The sequence below is a fragment of the Citrus clementina genome, unplaced genomic scaffold, assembly GCF_000493195.1.
Source record: "Citrus clementina cultivar Clemenules unplaced genomic scaffold, Citrus_clementina_v1.0 scaffold_4, whole genome shotgun sequence".
NCBI lineage: Eukaryota > Viridiplantae > Streptophyta > Magnoliopsida > Sapindales > Rutaceae > Citrus > Citrus x clementina.
In genome coordinates, this window is record NW_006262274.1 from 15,440,979 (window position 1) to 15,466,751 (window position 25,773).

The following is a 25,773-nucleotide window of genomic DNA, read 5'->3' on the forward strand; positions in this document are numbered from 1 at the left end:
CCACCATTGCCGCGTCACCGGAAGCCGACCAAACCCGCGCGCAACTTGCTGCTTGTGCAGCGCGACCGCGCGTGCTGGCATGGCTGCCCTTGCGCGCGCGCTAGCTGCTGGACTCGCGCGCGCAAGCAGCTGGCTTTGCGTGCACATTCGTTGCGGGCCTCGTTGCTGTCTGCAGTGCGTGCTTCTGTTATGCGATTGCAGCGAGTGAAATTTCCAGCGATTTACAAATTTCCGATGCTAATTTTTGCTTACAAAATTTCTATTACAATAAACTAAAACAAGAGGGAAACATGGTGATAATAAACCACCCCTCTTGTTACAGATCCAAACGAAAAATACAGAAGAATATCTAACCATGAATTAAGACAAACCATGAATTAAGACAAACCATAAACATGCTTTATTCATATATTAATCAAATAATAGATATCTGAATAAAATGTGCCACTCTAATACATAAATTTCAAGATTAATTTCATACGAAATTCTTATATATTAATATGATATGGCTCTAATACCAATTGTTGGGAAAAATTCAGGTTTTTAGTTTTTATAAAACCTTTTGAAGATCGCTCTCATATAATATATAAGAATTTGTATTCTAGAAATCATACCTTGAAAATCCGATTGGACTTTTTCCGTTGAAGTGATTTAGGCTCCTAGATCACGATCCGCCACCACACCTCTTGTTAGATCTCGATCCGTCACCACCACGCTTGCTAGATCACGAACTGTCACCAATGATCTTCCAAGTTATGACTCAGGTTCGATCTGCACTTGACGTGTGAGCGCCTTTATCACTACCAAAGCAACTAGTACGAGAAAATTTTTCTCTCAATAATAGAGAGAAAAATCTTTTTCTCTGATCTGTATAAAGTGGCTTCTTATTTTTTCTTTTGAGAAAATAAGCTTTATATATCTCCCTTTAGTGAAAACCCTAGGCTCCAAATAATGCCCAAAATAAAACTCACGTTACTTTTCATTTAATAGGGGAGCCACCATGTAAAATAACATAAGGCCCCTTACACATAAACTAATTAAATGGAGCCTCCCACTAAATGATATATTTAGGCTTTTGACCCAAATAGCTAGTTATCTTGCTTATTAGTCCAGTAGTGGTGCAGTCAATTAATTGAGCTAACCCGAGGATCATTTGGGAACATACAATAGTGGCTATAACAATTAGGCCTGTAATTAAACTAGCCTAATTATTTAATTCCAAATTTACTCCACTAAAAGATTGGAACTGACTTTCATAATTGTATGCTCGAATAATAATTCGTCCCAAGCCACATTGATTTCTTTACTGCACAATCATTTGTACCACATCGTTAATTAAATTGATATCTCAACTGTCCAATCAATTTAATAACATCTTATTCCTTGATCCTTACTGGTTTTCTCTAATGATCATTTTCAACATACTAAATATGTTGACACACTCTGGCCAGAGAATTCTATGATCAAGTGCCGAAAACCCATCAAGAGATGTGTTGTACAAATTCTTTATTGTTAATCCATAACTCCAATACTCATAATTGCTCCCACCAAGATACCGGGTAATCTTGACCACAAGGATGTGTCGTGCCCATTGGTAACTCAAATGGAATAACAATTACAATCATGAAATCATAATTAATTCAAGATTAAGATTACAGTAAAATCAATGCCTATGAGATTTAATAAGTTTGACAGTTATTACAAAGTTAATTAAATCTCATATGTGATCCTGTTCAATGTAGTCTTACTATATCAATAAATTCATACATGATTAAGACAAATCATTCAATGAATTTATTACAGTCTATACCTAAATAAAGTGCCCAACTTTATTTATCAACTGCGAACTGAATTTATTTAATCATAAGATAACTTGTATTTATGTCTTCTGTGAATCCACATGGTAATCACATAAATACATATAATATGATTAAATTGACTTTAATACAAATATTAATGCAATTAAGATATTTGAATAAAATACCTCATTTATTTTATTAATCAAAAAAATTATTTATTACAATTAAATAAACACATATACTTTTAAAGAGCATATTTTCCCAACACAATATAGTTCAGATCAAGAGAGGATCCTATTCCAAAATGTATGGGGGGAGAAGCTACGCTATTGGCAGCACAGCTGCACAAAAATACCCTAAGGCTAAAATCTATTTTAATCTTAATAAAAGCTTCAGCAAAGAAGCTACCTATTCACAGCTTTAAAAAGACGAAATTGATGTTGGGTTTTGATGATGTGAAAGATAAATCTAAGTGGATGCTTCATTTGTTTTTCTTTTTTTTTTTTATCTACTTGCTATTGTAAGGCATTGGTTAATAAGGTTGTAGCAATCAATATTTCTCAAACTAGGTAGTTGTTAAGTTATATAATTATGTAACTTACATCAACTCAATATTATACACATTTAATTTTTATTGTTTATATTTTTATGTTAGTTGTAGTAAATGTTGGGTTGATGTAAATTATATTATTATATAACTTAACAAGCACCCTTACACAATCAATACAAACCAACTTCAATTTTGTACTATTTTAAATTTTAAATAAACTTTTACATATTTATTCATTTCTACTGACGTCATATATATTTTAATACTAACAATAAGAGAGGTATTCGTACTTATAACTATTTAATTTTTAAATACCCAAACTTCAGAAAGGTCTTAAAATTCGTATTTTTTAACAAACGGCCATTTCCCGGCACTTTTTTGAAACCCCAAATTAGGTTAGACAAAGGCCAAAACCCTAGACATAATCGTTCTTCAGTGAACTGAGCTCGAGCTTCAGCTGATGATAATCGAATCCTTATCTAAACAGCAATAGCAATTCCTGTTTCCAATTGATGAAAAATGGCAGGGATATTGAAGCCACCAGGCGCATTTGCGGTAACGCCTCACAAAGTATCTGTTTGCATACTCATTCAGATGTACGCCCCGCCGGCGATGATGTCAGTGCCTTTCCCTTTCTCTTCCGTCGCTCAGCACAACCGCTTTGGTCTCTACTTGTTCGCTCTCACTAAGGTCAGTATTCATCTCATTTTCAATTTTTTTTTTAAATTGAAAATAAGTTAATGTTCTAATGCTTCTTTTTTGTTGCTATACAATAGTCTTGTGATGATATCATGGAGCCGAAACTGGATGAACTTATAAACCAGTTGCGAGAAATTGGGGATGTGTTGTATCAGTGGTTAACTGATCAGTTAATTAGTAGGCTATCGTCATTGTCTTCACCTGACGATTTGTTCAACTTATTTAGTGATTTGCGTGGTTAGTTTATCGTTAATTATGTAACCTGGTTTTGGGTTTTGAATTTCTTTTTGTGTTTGTTTTAAGTTTATTTGATGTTTATTAATTTTGATAATTTTGCTTAGCCATTCTTGGAGGAGCCGACCTGAGTGCTGTAGACGACGAACAAGTTGTTTTGGATCCAAATAGCAACCTTGGAATGTTTGTCCGTCGTTGTCTACTTGCTTTTAATCTCTTATGCTTTGAGGTATGTATTTATTTATTTATTTCTTGTTTTTTTAAGTCCTTAGGATGAGTATTGGCATCATATGTATGAAAGGTAAACTTCAGGTTCTTCCAAAAATTTCATATTGTGCTCAGCTGCAAAGATTTAATGTTTCTACTTCTGTTGAAATTATTGCCACGCATGATTGTGGAAGTGTCTTATTATCTGATTTGCACAGACGAGTATATGGATGCTTGGTTAGTTACTATACATCAGTCATGGACTGTTTGTAGAAGGTTATCTGTTTAGTTTTGTCTCCCCTCCCTAGGTTCTGCACAGGTACTGATTTTAATGATGAGTAGTCTGTGAAGCTATTTATCACCTTACCAGTAATTCTATTCTCTCTTTATTCCCATATTGGAACATTTATCACTTTGCTTTTCTTTTCCCCCTCAACTTGCATCCCCTCGCACATCTGCTCATTTGACTAAAAGTTTCAATGTTTGTCATTGAATAAAGGATGAGTATATACATACTCTTCACCATTGCTAGATCAATTCAACTTGTTTGATTTTGGAAATTTAATGCAGGGTGTGTGTCATCTTTTGACAAGTATAGGGATCTATTGCAAAGAAGCCCTCTCAAGTTGTTCGGCTTATGAGTTACCTTGTTTGGATGATTCTAGCAATGAGTTGGAGGCATTATCAGAATACGAAAACATGGATTTGGAGAATATTGTCTTTGAAAAAGTTAATAAAGAAATTGAAGCAAGAAAAAAGGCCAGTGAAGAAGTTTCTTTTCACCTTCATGCGCCAAAAGCACTTTTTGGGCTGGTTGAAGGTATAATTTCTTCATTCTTATCAAAGATGCATTAATGTTATGGAATCATGTTAGCACTTTTGGTTTCATGGAATTGTAGTTAGTTTGCAACTTGTGGATTAAGTCCACGAAATCTTGTTACTATTATTCGTCTAAGAGCAGAGGGATTTCAAAGTTTCCACAAAACTGATAGTGGAAAGCAAATGATGGGCAATATATTCATTTTTTTTATTAAAGGAGTGAAAAATCATTCAATTCCAATGGAGAGAATGATTAACTGCTAATCATATATCTTTGGTTGTATCAATACCTTTCCTTTGCATTATTTCCTTAGTCCATGACTTTATAGTTATTTCTTTTGCTTTTAAATATTTCTAGCTGTTATATGTACCTTCCATAGCTTGAATTGTGTTTATAAGTTTTAGCTTCTCTCTGTGTATTGGCAAGAAAGAAATAGAAGGATTTTGAAAGAAAATTTAGACTGAGATATTGATCTTTTGTGGCATAGTTTCTATTTACTAGCATCATTATGGCTTCTGTTTGTAAGGATTTTCAAGAACTTAGTTCTTCATACATTTAGATTACAAATGGGTTTTAGGTATTTTTTGACAATTTTGGGCAAAGAAAAAGTAGCATGATTGCTATTTATTTTTTGAGTATTTTCAGATGTCTCGTCGTGTGTTGTAGCTTGTATTATTCCATCTCACTATTGCATGGCATACTTCTCTAGTTATTTATTAGCAAACGTATGCAAGTCTTTTTTCTCTTTTTTTTTCTTCATTCTCATGAGGAGTTAGTTTGATGTGTAGATTGATAAATTGATTGGGGTTTATATTTGTTACCTCTAAGTTTGTTCTGCCCTAGAATGATTATTCTTCTTTTTTATTTTAAGAATCTTATGTGTCTTATCTTTTATTTTCTATTTTTTTGTATAAGTGATGTCTCAAGAAATTTATAATTGGAAGTCTTAACTTTATTACTAGGCTTTTGATTTCTTTCTTGTTTCTTTTTCCTGAAAGAAATAAATGTTGATTGAGCTTTAGGATTTTCAAATTATTTACAGTCCCAACATTACCCATGCCCTGAGCTGCAGCAAAATCTCCACTTTTCAAACATCTCCTAGAGCTCAGAATTCCAAAGATATCAATCATAGTTACAAGGTCAACCTATTTTCACCGATTTGTATACGACCGATTTCCACCTTGCTCATCTGAACTGATCTCCATTCTATTCTAGCCAAAGCCAGTTTATTTCCTCTTTTCCTTGCTTGAAATATTAATATATGTCATTACACTAGCACCTTCCTACTATGGATGTTCCGAATACATGCTCCTTTTTAGATATATTTTCTGGCACGTTGAGATAATTACTGGCACGTCACATTGACAATTAAATGTGCAGATATCAAGGTTTCAGCTGTCTCAAAATCCCAAGGTGGTGACAAATGTAGAGAAGCTTCTCCATCTGCACATGCACCAAATGATGCAATGAGAGAGTTTGATTCCATTAGTGGGGCATTCCTACGTACAAACTGGCAGATGCAAGGGTACTTAATGGAGCAAGCTGATGCAATTGAAAAGTAAGTGGTTAAATTCTTGTCTCTCTTTGTTGTTTATTTGTCTATTGTAGTTTATGCTTCAATGATGCTGAAATAATTTCTTGTGGCAGGCATGGCAGTTCTTTCTCACTAAATGCTTTTGAACTTATTCTAAGGCAGCTCCAAAAATTGGCACCTGAACTACATCGTGTAAGTAACTTGCTTATATGGATAGTGGGTCTATAAACTCTATATGATATATATTTCAATTATTCTTTTTGGTTTAGTGTCTCGTATTATTTGAATTTAAATTGTTCTGTTTTATTTTTGTATTATTTAAACTTTTCTATTCCTATTCTCTTTTTCATCTCTGCTGAACCACAATGCAGGTTCACTTCTTGCGTTACTTGAATAGCCTTTATCATGATGATTATTTTGCTGCTTTAGAGAATCTTCACCGCTACTTTGATTATAGGTGAATAAAAATTTAACCCTTTGAGAATATTACTTCATGCATTGCTGTTTCTGTTTTATTGTCATTTCCTGCATTAAATAACTTTTTATTCACAGTGTCCTCAGTTTATTAAATTGCTCTAGTTGAAGATGCTAGTTGCACTATTAAAAGCATCTTGATTTTGTCATGCTATTTAACTATTTCGATCTTGTTCTTCTGGTAGCTCCTGAGCTCTAGCACATTTTTTTTTCTTTTATAAATTTAATTAGCTTTCGTAAGGATTCTTGTCATGAAAAGTATTGTTTGAGAAAGACATTGTTTTAAGCAAAAGAACTGATCTGTTAATTATGAAATCAAAAGTGCAGGGACAGAGGGATTTGATTTTGCTCAACCTTCAATTGGTTGTAATAGTTTTGGAAGATATGAAATTGCCTTGTTATGTTTGGGCATGATGCATTTCCACTTTGGGCATCCGAAGCAAGCTTTAGATGTAAGCACAAGAAAGAGTTTTCTATTCCTCCCTCAAAGCCCACCTTACGTCTTTGAACTATTCTAGGAATGTTCTTGTTTGTTGACTATTTACTTGATGGTGTTCAGGTCTTAACTGAAGCTGTTTGTCTCTCTCAACAGGTAATCTTCTTTATTCTGTGTTTTAACTTTTGTTTAAATTATAATATATGGGATTCAAATATGGTGTTAAGGAGTTAATTGAATCCTTGAAAATCTATTCCTCAAGGTTTCCTATATTTTCATTTTATTTTTTTTTTGCTAAGAAACAAGAGATTAAATAAAACTATAAGAAATATGTACAAGGATTAGGGGGACTACAAATCCACAAAAAAAGGACGAGAAGTCCCAATATAAACAAAACACTTAAAAACTGCAAAGATAAGAATATCCCAAAACCCAAAAACACTAGCTTACTAAGAGTGCATCCCTGTTAAGATACAGAAGCTTCCCAATTAAGCAAAATAAAAAAGAAAGAGATGTCTTTGAATTCAGTAGGAATAGATGCCCAGAGGGAAGCCCAGAACTTCACTTTGTCTCATAGGTGTGAAGGATCTTCCCCAGCTTTGTTATCAAAGATTCTTTGGTTTCTTTCATTCCACACAACCCAAAAAATAGACAAGACTGCACAGTCCCATAGAACCCTTGCTTTTTTTGTCCCTTGTAAGCAAGAAAAACTTTCCAATAGGAGGGAGTAACATGATACAGGGGCTGATTTATTTTCATTTTATTTGTTCGTAGGGAGTTGGGGAAAAATATCTTTGTGGGAGGTTTTATGGATTGGTGATACTTTGGTTTGTATGTTATGTCCTAAGATTTATAGACTATCGACTTTTTGTGATTTTCACGGTGGTTTCATCTTCATCTTCTTTGCGTTGGAACTTTAACTTTTAATAAATTTGAAGATAGGTTATAACGAGAGCATTTCTTCTGGCCTTTCATTGCTTGAGAGTGTCTCAATTAATTATTCTAGGAGGGACTGTAAAGCTGGTAGTCTTGCATCATTGGTTTTCTTTTGGAATTTTTAACTTAATTGACTTATCAGTTTCCTCTTTTCTGCTAGCTCGGATGATTACGGATGCCAAAATTCTTGCATGATATTTTCCTTTTTTGGGCTTTGCCTCAGCCCAGGGGAAAAAAATAATACTTGTGATATTATCTGAATAAGGTGTCTTAATGTGTGTTTGCCAAAAAATTGGTATGTGTTGTGCAAAAATGAGGTGAGAAAGCATAGTCCGTTTATCTTTTCAGTTTTGCCTTTACTTCAACGTTGCAAAAATGAGAGTTTCAGGATACCTCCCTTTGTCTATTCTCACCAATTAGGTTTCTGTTTGTATTAATCTCTTGAGTGTTGTTTTTATTTTTACATCTTGTGGTGCCTTGTTGGATTTTTTAGTTGTTGCCGTGTTTCTTCACTTTTTTTTCCCTTTTTCTTTCTTTTTCTTTTTTTTTGGTGTTACAGCATCTTTTATATATTATTTTTTGCTTCTTATAAAAATAATTAAGAAAAAATAAGAAGAAAATATTTGGCCAATTGGATTCTGAATGTTTGAATTAAATACTCGATTTTGTTTTATACAACTCTCACGTGCATAAAAAAATTCTTCTCTTTCTATAGAAGTGTTATTATTAATTTTGACTTAACTAGAAAAAAGAAAACCAATTAGATCTCATCAAAGATTGTTATTATTTTTTTAATTTTCAAAAGGTTTGGATTGGGATGAGAAACCTCACCCACTAAAAATCAACCCATGCTCCCTCTTAGTTCTTGAACTCGGATGGCTGTACATGCAAAGCACATTCATCGCCGGCTGGGCTACGCCCCCATGGGGCCAAAACCTCATCAAATATACTCGTCATACTTGTATCTTTAAGGTCTTGTATTTTTAGAGGGATCACATTGTCAACCACCTATGTCTTGTGTTGAACAGCATGGCCTGGGTTCTAATTTATGTTTCAATCTTACTATTTTTCTTTTTATTGAACACAATGTCATGTTTATCTTATAATGAAGTCTGCTGATGTTATTCTGTCTATATATGTTGACCTTTTTAATTACAACAGTATATCTGTTTCTAGTTCCATTTATTTTCTTCTGCAGAAAGGCCTGATAGTTTTTCCTATTTATGCAGCACAGTAATGACACTTGTCTTGCATACACTTTAGCAGCTATTAGCAACTTGTTGTCTGAAATTGGCATCTCAACTACCACTGGGATCCTTGGATCATCTTACTCACCTATAACGAGCATAGGCACAACGTTGTCTGTCCAGCAACAATTGTTTGTTCTTTTGAAAGAGTCTTTCAGGAGAGCAGAGAGCTTAAAGTTAAAGCGATTGGTGGCTGCCAATCATCTTGCCATGGCCAAATTTGATTTAACAGTAATGTTGCAACTCACTATATACATTGGCATTTCTGTTTGTAAACTTAGTTTATTTCCTTTCAATGAACATATCATTGGCAGTTTTCTGAGTAGTCATTCTGCATTAATTGGAAATAGATATTTTTCGCTACAGTTGAGTGTCGACAGTGGCTTTCTTGTTTTAGTAGTTTTAGCTACTTAATTCTCTAGCATCTCTTTTGGAATATGGTATTTTGCTAATTTAATGACTCAGTTCTAAGATGCCATGAGGGGGCACCATCAAATCAAATTACCTTTGAGTTTTCGAATTATAGCAAATATTGCGTATTGGATATACTTTAACTACTCAATCTATAGGAACATTTTCTTGCATTATAAAAGTCTAGTTTTGGCTCCATTTTGGATAATATAATTCCTGTATCATCAAGTTAACATTTATAGTAGAATATTTGGGATTTTTGCCATCTTTAACAGCAGTAGGAATACTGACTTTGGAGAGGGAACTTAATTTGGTGTAGGTATGTTTATAATTTAGTATGGACTGAATATAGAAGTTAACTGACCATGATAGAGCTATTTTATTTTTTTGTAGCATTTTAGCCTTTTTACCAACCTTTATTACTTATACAATAGAAGCTTAAAAAAATGAAGGAAAAGTAAAAATCCCATTAAGGACAGAACCACAAGAGCATGGTGGCTAATAGGTGAGCGAAAACAAGCAGAATGTTGGCTAAATTATTTGATCAAATTAGTATGGGTGCTTAAATGGAAATTATACAAAATATAAACAGATTTTTGGTGACCATCCTTCAAGTTTAATTAATTGGAAATCTATTATCTCTTGATACATGTTGAACTTATTGTTTTTGGTGGTCAGTACACGAGTCTTAATTTATTAGAAACCATATGTATGTATAACTTCTCTCTGTCGCATACACATGCAGGTTTGCGTCTCATAATGATGGCCTGCTTAATCAGTTACGCAAACATCTTTGAAGTTTTCACGCTTCTTTTTTTTTTTTTTAGTCATCTTTGTGCATATATGCTTGCCATCACTTTGGTAATATAAAGAATTGTATGTTTCATTTTTTTTTTAATTGAAAAAGTAATATGAATTGTATGCCATCCAATTTGATCTTGTACTCTTTGTAACTTATAATGTTAGGATGCATATTCTGTAGTACTCAATATGTTCGTTTCCGCTGTTCCCCAGGGGGAGTTTTCATGTGAAATGCTATTCTAACAATGGAACCAATCTGTATTTTTGCATGATAACATCGTTTTAAGAACTTTTGTGGAAGTCCCCTTTTCTCTTAAGATATGGTTGAAACAAATCTGATTTTTATTTTTACATTTTTTGTGGATTTTACTTGCATCTTTGATAAAGTGACTACAGGGAAAAGTTTTCTATGTCTTTAACACTTTCATATGTGGATTGTGATTGTCACTTTATCTGTGCAGCATGTCCAAAGACCACTTCTGTCATTTGGGCCCAAAACTGCTATGAGGCTTAGAACTTGCCCGACTAATGTTTGTAAGGTAATGTAGTGTCTTTGTTTATATCTGAAGCTCATATTAGTTAGCTTGCTGATTTATTTTGTTTCTTACTAGTAGAGGATTGTATCCTATATATATAATTACTGCAGGAACTGAGATTAGCTTCTCATTTAATTAGTGATTTTGTCTCTGAGAGCTCTACAATGACAACTGATGGGGCTTTTAGTACTTCTTGGCTCAAGAATTTGCAAAAGCCAATGGGTTCACTAGTATTGACCCAAGAGAATGTCTCTGGAAAAGATTCTAATGCTTTCCAATTCTGTGCACAACCAAGTTCTATTCCAGGTTCGGTATTGCAATTAGTGGGTTCTTCATATTTGCTCCGTGCTACAGCTTGGGAGGCATATGGCAGGTGATCTTAACAAGGACCTTGAAGTTGCACTTGTTCTTTGTTATGCCAAATCATATTAATATGGCTTTTGTTAATCATTATTTGACACTTCTATTTGTAATGCATTCTGTTTCTTATTGGAAGTAAATTATTTATTGATAAAGGATGCATCAAAAAACCCTTCGTAACTGAGTTTTGTGATTTCTAGTTAGTTGATTGACCTAATGAGACAAAACCTATTCTACGTTAACAAGGTTAAGCTTTTTAGGGAGTGTCACTCTAGATGTGCAGTTAGAATGTTTAAATGTGATAGTCTTAACTGTTTATCTATTTATGTACTGGGTGATGATCATCTTAGTTTTGCATAATTTGAAACACACACTTTAGGATTGCTCAAAGGCTCTTTATCAGATAGTCTTTCTTTATTTTCTTACTAGACTTCTAAGTGATGAAGATTGTCCTAGCATAAAATGCATGGCAGCATTTCATATAAGGAGGGAACTCTTGTCTGGCAGTTTCTTCAATTTGAGCAGTGCCAATCAGCTTACAATTAGGTCCTCATACCGTGTTGTGGCACATTTTACCTGAGAACAATGTATTACATAGAGTTGAATGTAATGAGACATAGTGAACATTTATTTCTAAGATGCTAATTTGAGAATTATGAGCTTGTGTATTTCACTGCTGTCAGCAATGGCTGTATCAAATTGGCATCAACATTTCAATATGTTTTAAATTACCTTGTTAAACTGAAGTGCTTAGAGTTTGAGAATCCGTACGCCGGATGAGACTGTTTGTTTGTTTAATCTGAAATTTGGATAAACCCCAAATTTGAATAGATTTGAATGGTATGTTGTGCATTTTTAACATCTCTGAAAATTCATTATTTGACATATTCTACCCTTTAACTTTTATGGGAAGTCAATAAATAATATTGATAGTGGAATTTGTACTGTTACTATTTAAAGACTTATGCAGACATTTGTATTAATTGTCAAGTTGAAAAATTCCACTTAATCTATTTGGATGAAAGTATCTTATTTTCAGTGTTGAGTTGAAAAACAAACAACTCAAAACAGGCAAATACCCGACATTAAGGCTTCAATTGGAAAAAACAGACACCCCCTAATTTAGGTCTTCTCTAATCAGTACTCCGTTTGTTTGAAGATATGTGGCAACTTGTGGGTGTTGTATATTAAAAGGGGCTGTCAGAATGCTCATTTTGCTATGGATATGGAAATCATGAACAGTAAATCAGTCTTTGCAGCATCTTGTACTATCCCTTACTATTTTAAGTTTGAGAATTTATGGAATCCTGGTTTTATTTGTTATACTGGTGTTAAAGTTGACTAAATTTTCTACAGTTTAATAGTTGTCTTGTTTGATTAATGCTATTTTTTTTCCTTTTTACTACCACCAGTGCCCCTCTTACTCGAGTGAATACACTAATTTATGCAACCTGCTTCTCTGATGGTTCAAGGTATTGCAGTGGAAAATGCCATAATTTACTTATCCTACTGCTAATTGCTCTTTGCCCTTTTCTTTTATTTCTGGTTCTTTATTTCTATTTAATCCTTATTAACATGAGTTTCACCTTTGGTTGGCCATCCCAGTTTATCTGATGTCGCATTAGCTCACGTGAAGCTCATCCAACATTTGGCGGTATTTAAAGGATACAAAGGTCTAGTGAATGCTTGAATGCTTTATTATTAGTCCATCGATGTTGAAAACATTCTTTTATTTTGTAACAGAAAAATCTCTTTCTCAGTATTTTTTTTCCTCTAAAAATGCTTTTGTTTTTCTTACTTGTGCTGTGCCAGTATTCAGAATTACTGTTTGGGAAAAGTTTTGAAAGCAGCTTAAGATATTCTTTTGAGCAACCAGTCTTTTTCTCAAAAGTCTTAATTATGCATTTAGGCTTGTGAGGGTTTATTGGTTGGGTTGAGATATTTGGACATCGTCTATTCCTCTAAGAAAAAGCAAAATTGCTTTTGATTTCAGAGAGAAGTAGGATTATTGTTTGATTATGCTTTACATGAAATAACTTTTTAAAAGAAAGAAAAGGGAAAAAAATTGATTCTGAGTTGAAATCAAAATGAACATTTGTTGTGAAAATCAATTTTATGCTGTTTGAAAACCTTTAACAGAAAGTAATCCCGATGGTGAGAGTCCCTTCGCTCCCACCACCACCACCCCCCCCCGGGCGGGGAAAGACAAAGTTTTCACTTTTTCACTCCTGAGTAGATAAAACAGGGATGAGTATTCGCCTATTGTTAATACAATCACAAACTTGTACGAATTTAATATTGATTGCAAAGTTACCATATTCTTCCATATTGTTTTCTCTCTACTTTCAGAGGCCTTTTCAGCTCTTAAAATAGAAGAATAGAAGTGTTTCTCTTCTACACAGAGATGCAAGTCGTTCATCTGTGACACTGGGTTTTATTGTTTTCTCTCTCTACTTTCAGAGGCCTTTTCCGCTCTTAAAATAGCAGAAGAGAAGTTTCTATCAGTCTCAAAATCACGAATATTGCTGCTAAAGTTGCAGCTGCTCCATGAGCGTTCTTTACATCGGTAGTGTTACTGACAGCTAAAATTGTATAACTCTAATTTTTGCAGTTTACTGTTAACACTTACTGTGTTTTTCAATTATGTTCAACATCATAAATTACTCAGAGGACATCTGAAGCTAGCCCAAAAAGTATGTGATGAGCTCGGGGTCATGGCATCATCAGTGACTGGTGTGGATATGGATCTGAAAACAGAAGCAAGCCTTCGCCACGCTCGAACATTGCTTGCAGCAAACCAGTTCAGCGAGGTTGGATATTTTTGCCGCTTCAAATTCTTCTCTTTTATCTAATTTTGCTCTATTTGCAAAATCTTTCATATCTTGCGATGTGATATATATATTTTGGCTATGATAGAAGTGAAGAATAATAATCTCTATTTGCATGAGAAGAAAAAGTCCGAAAAGTCTGCCTCATTAGATGTTTGTTCGGGCAAGTTGAAAATTGCTAATTCATCTTCTTATAGCATGGTTTTAGATTATGTATTTTTTACCAACTCAATTTACTATCAGGTTTTCCTTGTTTACTCAATCCGAAAACATGATGCTATTGTTTCTAGGGCTATTTATTGTAAACATATAAGGGTTGACTAACATTTTTCAAGTATTTTCTTATATTATGATCAGTACAAGGTACCTAACATCCTTTCTTGTAAGTTGGAAATAGTATATATAATTTTTTCCTACTTAGGGTTGTCAACAGAGGTGTTGAATCTGCTATTCCGTTATGCATGTTCTTACAAGTGTATGTATCAATATATTTGTTTGCTTATTGGAACTATGGTTCATGCTTGGGGTATCTGGAGTTGTGAATTTCTGAGGTTAAAAGTTCAACTGATCATCAAACAGGGAAGGAGAGAAGGCAGAGCCAGGAGTTTTAGCTGAAAGAAAACCATGACATCTCATGATTTAATAAATTGTTGAATTATTTATACTGCACTAGTATCGTCAGCTGTAATAAAGAAAGTTGACTTCCTAACTTGTTTTTAATCTTTCATTTTATACTTTGTATTGTTACAATCATAATGGAACACAGTATATTAATGAATTCACATTAGAGATTACAAACGTGCCATAATAAGTTGTTATCAAAGATGGTTTCCTAACCCAATAAAAGACAATTTTTTTTTTGTTTCCCAAGTTTTTATCTGCTTCTTCACATCAGATTCTTTGCAGGCAGCAGCTGTCGCACACTCTCTCTTTTGCATGTGTTACAAATTTAATCTACAAGTTGAGAATGCATCTGTTCTACTGCTGCTCGCTGAAATTCACAAGGTACAACAATTGACTTACTTGTATGTTTGATAATTGTCTAGATAGCATACTGCTTACATTTACAAGGGTTTGTTGTACATCTCTTTTATGAAAACATTACAACGCCAATCAACTTCAAAGTGCAAGTCAATAATTTTTTTGTAACTAGAAATTGCAAGCTCACCTTTTATGAAAACTTGAAATTGCAATCTAATATGTATAGGGTTTACAAATAAGAAATAAGTTGAGTAAAACTTGATGATATGTGCATGTTGGTGGTTTCTTTATAATTTGAAGTTCTTTAAGCATGGTTTCTTCGTTTATATGCTGTCCTCAGAAATCAGGCAATGCTGTTTTAGGCATCCCATATGCATTGGCAAGCCTATCGTTTTGCCAGTTACTTAACTTGGATCTTCTGAAAGCATCGGCTACTTTAACGTTGGCTGAGTTATGGCTGAGTTTTGGTCCAAACCACGCAAAAATGGCTTCAAATCTTATTCAACAAGCTCTTCCACTGATTCTTGGTCACGGAGGTCTGGAGCTCCGTGCTCGGGCTTTCATTGCTGAAGCAAAATGCCTTCTATCTGATCCAAGTTTTTCAGGTTATCTTTTTCACCTTATGTTTTCAGTACGACACATTTCTTTCAAAAGAGCCAAGTGAAAAACATAAATTTCGTACTTCAGATGTAGGAAATATATGCAAGTTCCTTTTCTTGGGAATGACAGATATGGGGCACTGGTGTGTGCATTGAAATGTTTAATTATGTGACCTATTTTATCCTCCCGTCACTAAAATTTAGATAGGATAAAGGAACTTGCATATGTGAGGAGGATAAATTTTGTTCTGTTTTTTCATCTTCCAAGTGCTAGATTGGATCTTGAAATTTTTTTGGATTGAATGTTGTCCAGGGAGAATCTTAATTAACATCCTGTTTATTCTCATTTACAGCAGTTGTAACATGATGTATATGTGATTTTTATCCCCAAAGTATTGCAAAAGTTAGCTGATAGAGGCAATATAATATATTACCATTTTCTTGCCATTGGATAATTATTTAGATAATGTTTAAAACAGAATTGTAAGTGTTTCAATTAGAAGTGTTTAAGGCTCATCTATATATAAAAATAAATTATACTGCATCTTCTCCTTCCCTTCCCCCATCCCCCCTCTCTCTATATATATATTTTATTTTTCTCTCTTTTTTTTTGGTTTTGGGGGGGATTATTTGATGAAAGTGTTTTCTGTACCAAATTGATGGTGTTTTTATATCTTCACCTCAAATATTTCTGCAGTTTCTCAAAATCCTGAAGCGGTGCTAGATCCTTTAAGGCAAGCTTCAGAGGAACTTCAAGTTTTGGAGGTAACTTCACTTCCGAGTATGTGTATGTGAATATTAGGCATTTCATTCATCGGAGAAAACTGGGTATTTTTGTCTGAATACTGAATAAATTTACATGGTACCTTAAAGCATTGTTAGGTCTGATATTCTTGGGTTTCTTGAAAATTCAGTAATTATTCTTCTTAGTGGTTACTGGTTAGTCTAAAATTACAATGTATGTTGTAGTTCTATTCCATGGACTAGGTGATGCAGGCTGGGGAATCTTTGTTTACCTGATAAATCACGGATCTGGTACAACAGCCTTGTGATAATTACTCTTTGCATGGATGCTTGTGGGTGCTCTTTATCTAACTTGAAATCTTAATTATTTTGTAGTATTGAGAAAGACTTAATACAGCCCTATAGTTTTAGTCCCCCTGTTCTCACATTTTTGCTTTATTGTGCTCCTTGGTGTGTGCCCTGAGAGTTGTTCTTTTGTTTCAATTTATTTTTATGCATAAGCTTCTAGGTGCTCGCCTTGTGATTGTTTTAGAGCTTAAACATTGCATTTGTTGCACAGTATCATGAATTGGCGGCCGAAGCTTTCTATTTGATTGCTATCGTATTTGACAAACTGGGCCGGCTGGCAGAGAGGGAAGAAGCTGCAGCTTTATTCAAGGAGCATGTGTTGGCTCTTGAGAACGAAAATCGTCAGGATGAGGTAGATCCTCTCCTAAGTACGCCGTGAAAAATACTATAATTTGCTCGTGTAAAATAACATAATTATTTATTTATAAAATAAACCTGTTGGTTTTTATTGAAATTGCATGGTACGTATATTTATTTTATGAGTGATGATACAGTCATAAATTTTTTTATAAATTTATTGTATATAAATTATTGTGATATTAATTTATTAGTTGAATGAAAATATAAAATAATATAAATAAATCATGTGGATCAAGAAATATTTAATTCAATTAATTTTATCATGTCACATCAGTTTATACAAAAATTTATGATTATATTATTACTCTTATTTTATACCTCGACAGTTAAATTCAAAATAAGTCTGTTTCAAATATGTGGAAGAAAAATATAGCTTACATATAAACACAAATAGGTTCAAACTCACATTTTCGAAGTTACAAATAAATTTTACTTTTTTTTTTTTTTTTTTGAGAGAAAGTATAACTTTCATTCATCCAATCGAGTGAATAAGTACAAAAAGCTTGTTGGTATATAATCTACCCAAAAAACAAAATCATTTAGCTCTAACGCCAAATTTGCCAGCGAGTGAGCTAAGGAATTACACCCTCGAGGAGTGTGCTGTATCTTCACTTTCTTCAGCCTCTTCATCCGATCTTGGATTTCCGAGATGACCCAAAAGATTTCGGTTCTTGTGCTCTTCTTGAGAGAGATTAATTCCACTACTTCCTTAGAATCAGATTCAATAATTAGAGGGAAACATCCAACATTTTCTGCTATCTCCAGACCAAACTTAGCAGCTTCAGCTTCTGCAGCATCAACCTTGCTAAGAAACTTTGTGGGCTTCATTGCTGCAGCCATAACCTTCCCTTCAGAATTCCTTATCACAATTCCTAAACCAGTTTTTTGTTGCTCCATTTTTACTGCTGCATCAATATTTACTTTGAACCAGCCCTCTGGTGGGTAGCTCCATTTTTGCTGGATAGCAGGACTCGAAGGGGGACTTTCTGACATTTTGGGCATTTGGATTCTTCTGTAGGACTGCACCAAAGCTTCTGCTGCCGCAACTGATAGATGGGAATCTTCCCTTTTATTTTTGAAAATGGCAAGATTCCTTGAGTGCCAAATGCTCCAACACACAGCAACTATCAACTCCATTTCAGCTTTTGTCCTTTTTGTAGTCAGATCCTGTAACAAACTAAAAACATCTCTGGCTTTGCTTAACTGAGTGTCCTCAACAAAAGGGGTCAGCCTCCAAATTTGCTTTGAAACTTTGCATTTGAAAAGCATGTGACAGACAGTTTCTCTTGTTTTTTTGCATCTCTGGCACCAGGGGAATTGAACAACTTTCCTCTTCCATAAATTTTCTGCCGTTGCCAAAAGATTCTTTGCTGCCCTCCACATGAATATTTTAACTTTTTCTGGCACTTGAAGAGACCAGATAGCATGCCATGATCTGTATTTCTCCCCCGAGCAGCTTGGCTTGTCCGGAAATCTCAGTTTTAAAGCCAATTGGTAGCCACTTTTAACTGAATAATTGCCCTTTTTGTCATAGTGCCACATTACTTGATCTGGTTTCGGTTGCCTTGGCAGTGGAATTTTCAACATTTGGTCAGCATCCTCTTCCAGGAAGTGATGCCTAATCACATCTTCTTTCCACTCCTGATCCTCATTTATCAACTCTGTAACAGTTGTGTCTAGGCTTAAAGATGGGGGGGATATCAGCTGAAAAGTCATAGGTCTTGGAAGCCATGGACTTTGGTACACTAGAACTTGCTGACCATCTCCAATTCTCCAACGTAGCCCTTGCTCTATCACTTTTCTGCCCCATAGAATACTCCTCCATATGAACGAAGGATGTGAACCCAGCTGAGCCTGCATTAAATTTGAGTGTTTAAAATATCTGGCCTTTAAAACTCTTGCTACCAGTGACTTCGGCTCTTGGATAATCCTCCAACTTTGCTTTGCAACTAAGGCATGATTAAAACTCGACAGATCACGAAACCCCAGCCCACCTCTACTTTTTGCTTGGCACATATTTTCCCATTTTGACCAGTGAATTGACTTATGATTCTGGCTGTTCCCCCACCAAAAACCAGCAATGGCCTTCTGCATATCCTCACAAAGACCGATAGGGAGCTTAAAAACACTCATTGTGTATGCAGGCACTGCTTGAGCAACAGCTTTTATCAACACCTCCTTTCCTCCACAAGAGAATAATTTTGCCTGCCAGCTCGAAATTTTGCCAAGAACTCTGAGTTTAATATCCTTGAAAAAACTTGTCCTATTTCTACCCACCATGGAGGGCAAACCGAGGTATTTTGCATGCCTTGAGACCACCTGCAGCTGGAAAATGGCCGTAATTGCAGCGATCTGCTCCTGCCTGGTACTCTCACTAAAGAACATAGATGACTTCTCGAGATTGAAAATTTGGCCAGAAGCCGCTGCATAACAATCGAATATCTCCTTCAGATTTGTGCAGTCCTCCCTTGTAGCTCTTGTGAAGATCAAGCTATCATCCGCGAACAAGAGATGAGTAATGGAGAGCTCCTTGCTGAATTTTATCCCATGAATGAGCTGCTGAGCTTCTGCTTGATTTAGGAGATTTGAAAAAGTCTCTGCACAAAGTATAAAAAGATATGGGGACAACGGGCATCCTTGCCTGAGCCCTCTTTGAGGCTGGATTAGCCCTTTAGCTACCCCATTTATCAACACCGAAAATGATGAAGTAGATATGCAGCGCATTATCAATTCAACAAAGCCAAGAGAGAAACCCAATTTTTCTAAGGTACATTTCAAGAAATTCCACTCCACCCTGTCATAGGCTTTACTTATGTCTAATTTTAGAGCCACTAACCCATGCTTTTTCCCTTTACTAAGCCTTATCTTATGAAGACATTCATACCCAATAATTATATTATCAGTTATAAGTCTGTTTGGTACAAAGGCACTTTGAGCTGGTGAGATTACATCATTTAAGATCAGTTTCAGCCTATTTGCGACAGTTTTTGCAATAATCCTATAGATTACATTACATAGGCTAATAGGTCTAAAATCCCCAACTTTCTTCGGTTTTTCAACTTTTGGGATCAGAGCTAAATAAGTATGATTCAAGGGAGTAAGGTTACCTCTGCCGTTAAGGACTTGCAAGCATGTGGCAATGACTCCTTGGCTCACTGACTTCCAATGCTTTTGGAAAAAAGCGGCTGGAAGGCCATCTGGACCAGGGGCTTTAGTTGGATGCATTTGACTCAATGCTTCTGAGATCTCTGCTTCAGAGAAGGGCTGGTCTAGCTGGGCATTCATCTCCTCTGTGATTCTACGAGGCATGTTTTTTAATGCCTTCTCTATTTGGCTTTGGGATGGCTTATTGGAGGTGAAAAGGTTGTCATAATGTTCGCAAAATATCCTCTCAATATCCTCTGCTTCCTCAGTCCACCTATTGTTTTCATCAAAGATCCCTCCAATTCTATTTTTCCTTTTCCTTGTTGTGGCTTTAGAATGGAAAAACTTCGTATTTTTATCTCCTTCTCGCAACCAAACAGCCCTCGACCTCTGCCTCCAGAAAATCTCTTCATCCACGAGTAAGTCATCAATCTGCCTCTCTATTGTCTTAATTTCATTACCATCTTCATACTGATTGTTGCTCTGCCTGTAATTCTTCAAATCTTCCAGCAACTTTCCCAACTTCTTTTCCCTTCCACCAAATTCTTCTCTACTCCACATCTTTAGCTCTGCAAGCGAATCTTTGGCTGTCTTTTTAAACTGAGAGACGGGATCTTTACAATTCCAGCTCCTACTCTCGCTCCATTCGTGCTTAACAATCTCTTGACACTTCTCATAAGGGCTCCACATATCCTCATAATGCACCCTTGTGAAAGTTCTTCTCTTAAAGCTTCTGTTTCTGCCTCTTTCTTCGAGCACCATCATTATCGGATTATGGTCTGAGGTCCATGTTTCAAGGTGTTCTGCTGCAACTTCGTGAAACATACCCCCCCAGTCTTTACAGCAAAGGAAACGGTCTAGTCTTTCTTCCACCAGCTGAGGACCGAACCTTCTGTTAGACCAAGTGAAGGGGTGTCCTTTGAAACCCAAATCTCTCAATCCACAAAATTTTACAGCATCTCGGAAATCTTTTATATTTGACTCACGCCTGTCGATCTTCCCTGTCTTCTCATTTGTCTGTAGAATCTCATTGAAGTCTCCAAAACAGAGCCATGGCAGTGAGTATAAGCTAGCTAATCTCCTCAACAAAGTCCACGTATGCTGCTTTTGCTCTACCTCAGGATGGCCATAAATCCCTGTACCCCTCCAATAGCTACCATTTTCCGAATGGATCACTGCATCTATGTGGTGGCTACTATAAGATTTAATATCCACAACTACCTCCGAGCTCCATAAGAGAGCTAACCCCCCACTTTTGCCTCTACTACTAACGGCAAAACAACTTTCGAAATTTAACTTCTTACCTGTCACCCGCATTTGCTCAGCCCTCATCTTAGTTTCACACAAAAACACAATTTGAGGCCTTTGCCTTTGGAGAATCTTTTTGAATTCCCGGAATGCTCGGTCATTCCCCAAACCCCGAACATTCCAGCTTAGAACCTTCATAGTTGTGGGCGGTGCTGGCTACCAGCCACCGCCATTAATTCTTTCGGAGTTGAAACAGCTGCCATTGTTATCATTTCGACATCTCCGTCTTGCTGTGTTGCCCGTTCTATCATGTTCTTTGCTTCTATCGAGCAAATTGCACCTTGGTCTAAACTGCTTATTTTTCTTCTTTTTCCATCTGGGCTCACCCAATTAGCCTCTCCTGAAGGCTTTTTTAAAAGCTTTGGCCCATTTTCTTCCAAAGAGTTCTTTTCGATGGTTCTCGCTTGGAGCTTCCATTTTCGTTTCTTTGTTTTAGTCTTTGTTTTATTCAGCCTCTCACCTTCTTCACAGCTTACCACAGCTTGGGTCTCTATTGGGCTCATTTCTGATTGGGCCTCATTTCCTTGTGATATCCGTCCTATTTCTCCTGTTTCTTTCACCAAGTCTCCATTTTGCTCATCTCCCATTTCTCCATCCCTCTCATTTAAATTTCGGATTCCCGCCTTTTGGCCCTGTTTTTGAGGCACTGCACCAATATCTGTTGGTTGCATTGACTTTGTGAGACTTTTTTCTGACAACCTTGAAACACCCGCCCCTTCCGTCTGCGGATTATCCAATATTGGATCCATTTGCAATCGGGTCAACCCATGTTCATACTCAGTGCCATTGATGTTGCTTCTGTGTTGGTCCTTCATCATCTTTGAGGCCCCCTCTGGTTGGGACCTTGTGTATATTCCGCTATCCTTTTTCTCTTCTTCTGCTTTCCATCGCTCCTTTCCTCTGTTTAGCTTGATTTTTTCTGCCATTGTGAGTGCTCTCAGCCATGGCCCATAAGCCATTTCCTTTCTTGTTTGGTTTTTGTACTGCTTGCATTCCCTGTATTGATGTCCTACGCATCCACAAACAAAACAAAAATCTGGCATCCTTTCATATAGTACCGGCATTGGGATGATCTTTCCTTTGGTAGTTTCTTTTTCCGTCTTATCAGCTTCTGTATCTACCATTTCTGCAGACTCCCTTTCTGATTCATTTTCTGCTGCACACTCCCCTTCTGCAGCTTCCTCATCATTTAGCTCCAGTATTTTAATCAGAGGTTGAGTAATATCAATTGAAATTCTCAACCTGGCGTATTTGCCAAAGCATTCTCCTGCGGCATTTGTCCCCACTTCCTCCACTGTTCCAATTGCTCCCCCAATTTCTTGGATGGTCTCTTCATTCATGCACAAGATGGGGACATTATGTATCTGGACCCAGAAGGATGCATGAGTGAAAACTTGTTTATTGATCTCCCCGATGCCTCTTGGTTCAACTAACACTATCAAGGCTCTATCAAAGTGCCATGGCCCCCCTGCTATAATGTTCCTCTTATCTGTTTCTGTTCCGAACTTGAACAAGAAAATATTGTCCCCCATTTCTTCAATCTGCACTTCTCTTAGAGTTCTCCACACCTGTTGCAGGGCTGCTTTGAGACCCACGATGTTGATTTCTCTAGCCAACAACACCTTTCCCAGGAGACAACCGTCCACCATCTTTTGACCTGTCATCTTCATTTTGCTTTTAAGTGACACTCTACCTCTCTTCTCACCCTCCAAAGATATTTCTTGGCACCTTCGAATCAGCTCATCAGTGTCCATTAAGAGTGCTTAACTATTTTGCTTCCGGAAACTGAGATATCGTTGTTTACTTGCACAATCGGCTAAAAACTGAAGAAGAAAGAAAAAAAAGAGATAAAATCACGAACCAAAACACCCAACTTATGTGAGTGACCACAATAGTCCCATAGACTCACTCTCCACTCTCATTCTGTTTCTCTAAGAGAGAGAGCCAGAAGAGAGACATAATAGTTTGTTATCAAAGAGGCTAGAAGTTGCTTTCGCAACTTTTGTATCCAAATAAATTTTACTTTGAGTTGGATTAATAGCACCCTTTTATTAATCTCATAAAATTCTTATTATATTACAGGACTCATCTATTGTACAACTGTGATATTGTATCACGGTTTTTGTCTTTTTGCGATGTGACCATTGGATTTCAAGGTAACTTATCGAACGTATTAGAGATCGCCACGTACGTATTGAAGGAAACGGGGCAAATCGGTTAAAAAAGGTCAAAACCGAGGCGCTGTGATAAGTGACTTTAGCTTAGCTTAGCTATTTATAAGGTTCGAATGGGGAAGCAACAGAAGACAAATTTGTCAATTAGAGAGAGGGGAATTCGTAGCACAAAGTGACTAAGCTTGAATAATTTTTTCAGTAATATGAAATTAATTTCGATAAGTGGATGAATATGCGTTAGTTAGTTATTGGTGGGTCATAAATTGGTAAGATGGCCTCATTTCCATTTCAACCCGATAGTGGCCGCAAATTACACACGTTTAATTAGGGATTTGTGCTGGTTTCTTTGCTGGACGATTAAAGCATAGATGGAAAAAAATTGCATAATATGTAAAAGTAATTTGAGCGAGGTATGTTATGTTTTTGGTTGTAAGTAATTTAATGGGACTGTGTGTCTTAGCTTTTTGGTATGCAACTGAAACTCAGCAATTTTACTAAGACAAGATTAGCATAGAATAGGAAAATGGGGAACTCCAAGATCGGTGTGGAAGTGTTTATTTGGAAAACCAATGAAATATAGAATTTGAATGCTCTGCATTCTGGGTTTGTAAGTTGTGAAGAAACATATGATAAGAGGTCAGTGATGTATTTATAGATTGAGAAAGAAAACAACAAGATGATTCCACCACCTCTCAATATGGGTTGCATTTTGCCGCTATCGTCACAATTTCGACATCGGTTTCGCACTGCTCGGCCCCATGTTCGTATACATCTCTTCCAGATCTTCCCACTCCCCCCCAACAACAAATTCTGATGTCTTATTCCGATTTTGCTGTATGAAGATTATTTCTCAACTGGATTCACCTACAGAAATAAATTCCCCATCCACTTACTACGGCTGGGACCCCATGTTTCTATATGACGCATCCAAATGTTTTCCCCTCCAATATCTTGCACTCGTCTTCCTTTGATTTTGGTGTCTCTCGATGATTTGTCAATTGAAAATCGCTTAAAACCCTAAATTTTTCCCTTCGCCTGAAGCAAACTTCGTTTTGAAAGGTTAGCTGAAATTTTACCTCCTCCAATGGTTTCCCGTGCTTGCCTAGTTGTATCACTAAATAATTTCAGCCGTTAGATTGCCTCACGTTTCATCCAACGAGATTGCATAATATGGACAAAAGCTCTTGTATGGTATCACTGTTGTATTGTAGCTAGATCTTTTTAGCTGTATTGCAGCTGGATCTTATATTACGATTACATTTAAGGACAAATGCAAATAAAATTAAGTTAACATATTTTCTTTCTCTCTTCAATTTTATTTTCTTTGCACAATATAAAATTTTTTATTATCATTAAAATAATCTGAGTTTAAGAAGTAATCCTCTAAGATAAAACAAAATTCTTGTAATTAAACATAACAACTTAATTAAGATTAAATATAGCGTACATATATACACAATTAGGTTCAGACTTACATTTTCGAAGTTACAACTAAATTTTACTTTTCATTCTTTTAAGTTAAAAGGTTATTAATTGTTTACCCTCCTATCTCTTCAAAATTTAAAATCACATAACCAATCAAATTAAGTTACTTGAAAATCATCAAGTATTATGCCCAAGTTGATCACCATAAAACTCAAAATTTCGATTAGAGCCCACGAGATGAATGTGATCAAATTAGCAAATTCTTTGTAATTGAAAATTAAACTAAAGTCTGATGCAGAGCAAGAAATTGAAGAAATCCTAATTATATTTAAATGTATAATATTTAAGAATATTTTAATTAATTTGTAGTCTAGTTTAATTTGGTTTCCTATTTAGAGTCTTATTGTTTAGGTATTGCTTATTTGGGTAATATTCCTAATTTAGGCATAAGTCTTATTAAAATGTGTTTTCTAATCATATTAGGATAAGTTTTACTTAGTATAAATAAATATCTTTTGTAGCTTTTACAAGCAGAATTTTGAGTTCAATAATATTTCAATTTTTAAATTTTTTTGTGAGTATTTGAACAGTTAATTCTCGGTATTCTGAATGAACGAGTCTTAACCCCTAAGTTCGTGGTATTGTTTTGAATCAATGTGAATTTAGTTGTTCTTTTATACCGGTATTCTCTAGAATCAACGAAATATTTTGAACATTAAACTTCCGCTGCATCAGTTTGGTATCAGAGACAAAACCTGGTATCACTAATCTAACCCCATCTACCACCAAACCTTTCATTTTTCCCTTTTTGATTTTTC

General features: G+C 35.6%; 2 protein-coding genes across 2 annotated transcripts; one reads left to right on the forward strand and one right to left on the reverse strand.

Moving 5' to 3' along the window:
- The first annotated feature begins 2,690 nt into the window (after positions 1-2,690).
- LOC18044822 (anaphase-promoting complex subunit 5) lies at positions 2,691-16,937 on the forward strand. Its single transcript, XM_006437066.2, has 20 exons — positions 2,691-3,039; positions 3,126-3,285; positions 3,390-3,511; positions 4,060-4,309; positions 5,690-5,867; positions 5,957-6,035; positions 6,215-6,300; positions 6,640-6,769; positions 6,877-6,909; positions 8,919-9,167; positions 10,610-10,687; positions 10,795-11,057; positions 12,457-12,516; positions 12,650-12,717; positions 13,505-13,610; positions 13,713-13,854; positions 14,779-14,877; positions 15,194-15,458; positions 16,150-16,217; positions 16,756-16,937. Exons 1-20 carry the CDS (start codon positions 2,869-2,871, stop codon positions 16,921-16,923), a joined length of 2,775 nt encoding a protein of 924 aa, XP_006437129.2. The 5' UTR covers positions 2,691-2,868; the 3' UTR covers positions 16,924-16,937.
- Positions 16,938-17,372: 435 nt separating this feature from the next.
- On the reverse strand, positions 17,373-17,897 carry LOC112099133. Its single transcript, XM_024186239.1, has one exon. The coding sequence runs from the start codon at positions 17,895-17,897 to the stop codon at positions 17,373-17,375; it is 525 nt and encodes a 174-aa protein (XP_024042007.1).
- Positions 17,898-25,773: the final 7,876 nt, after the last annotated feature.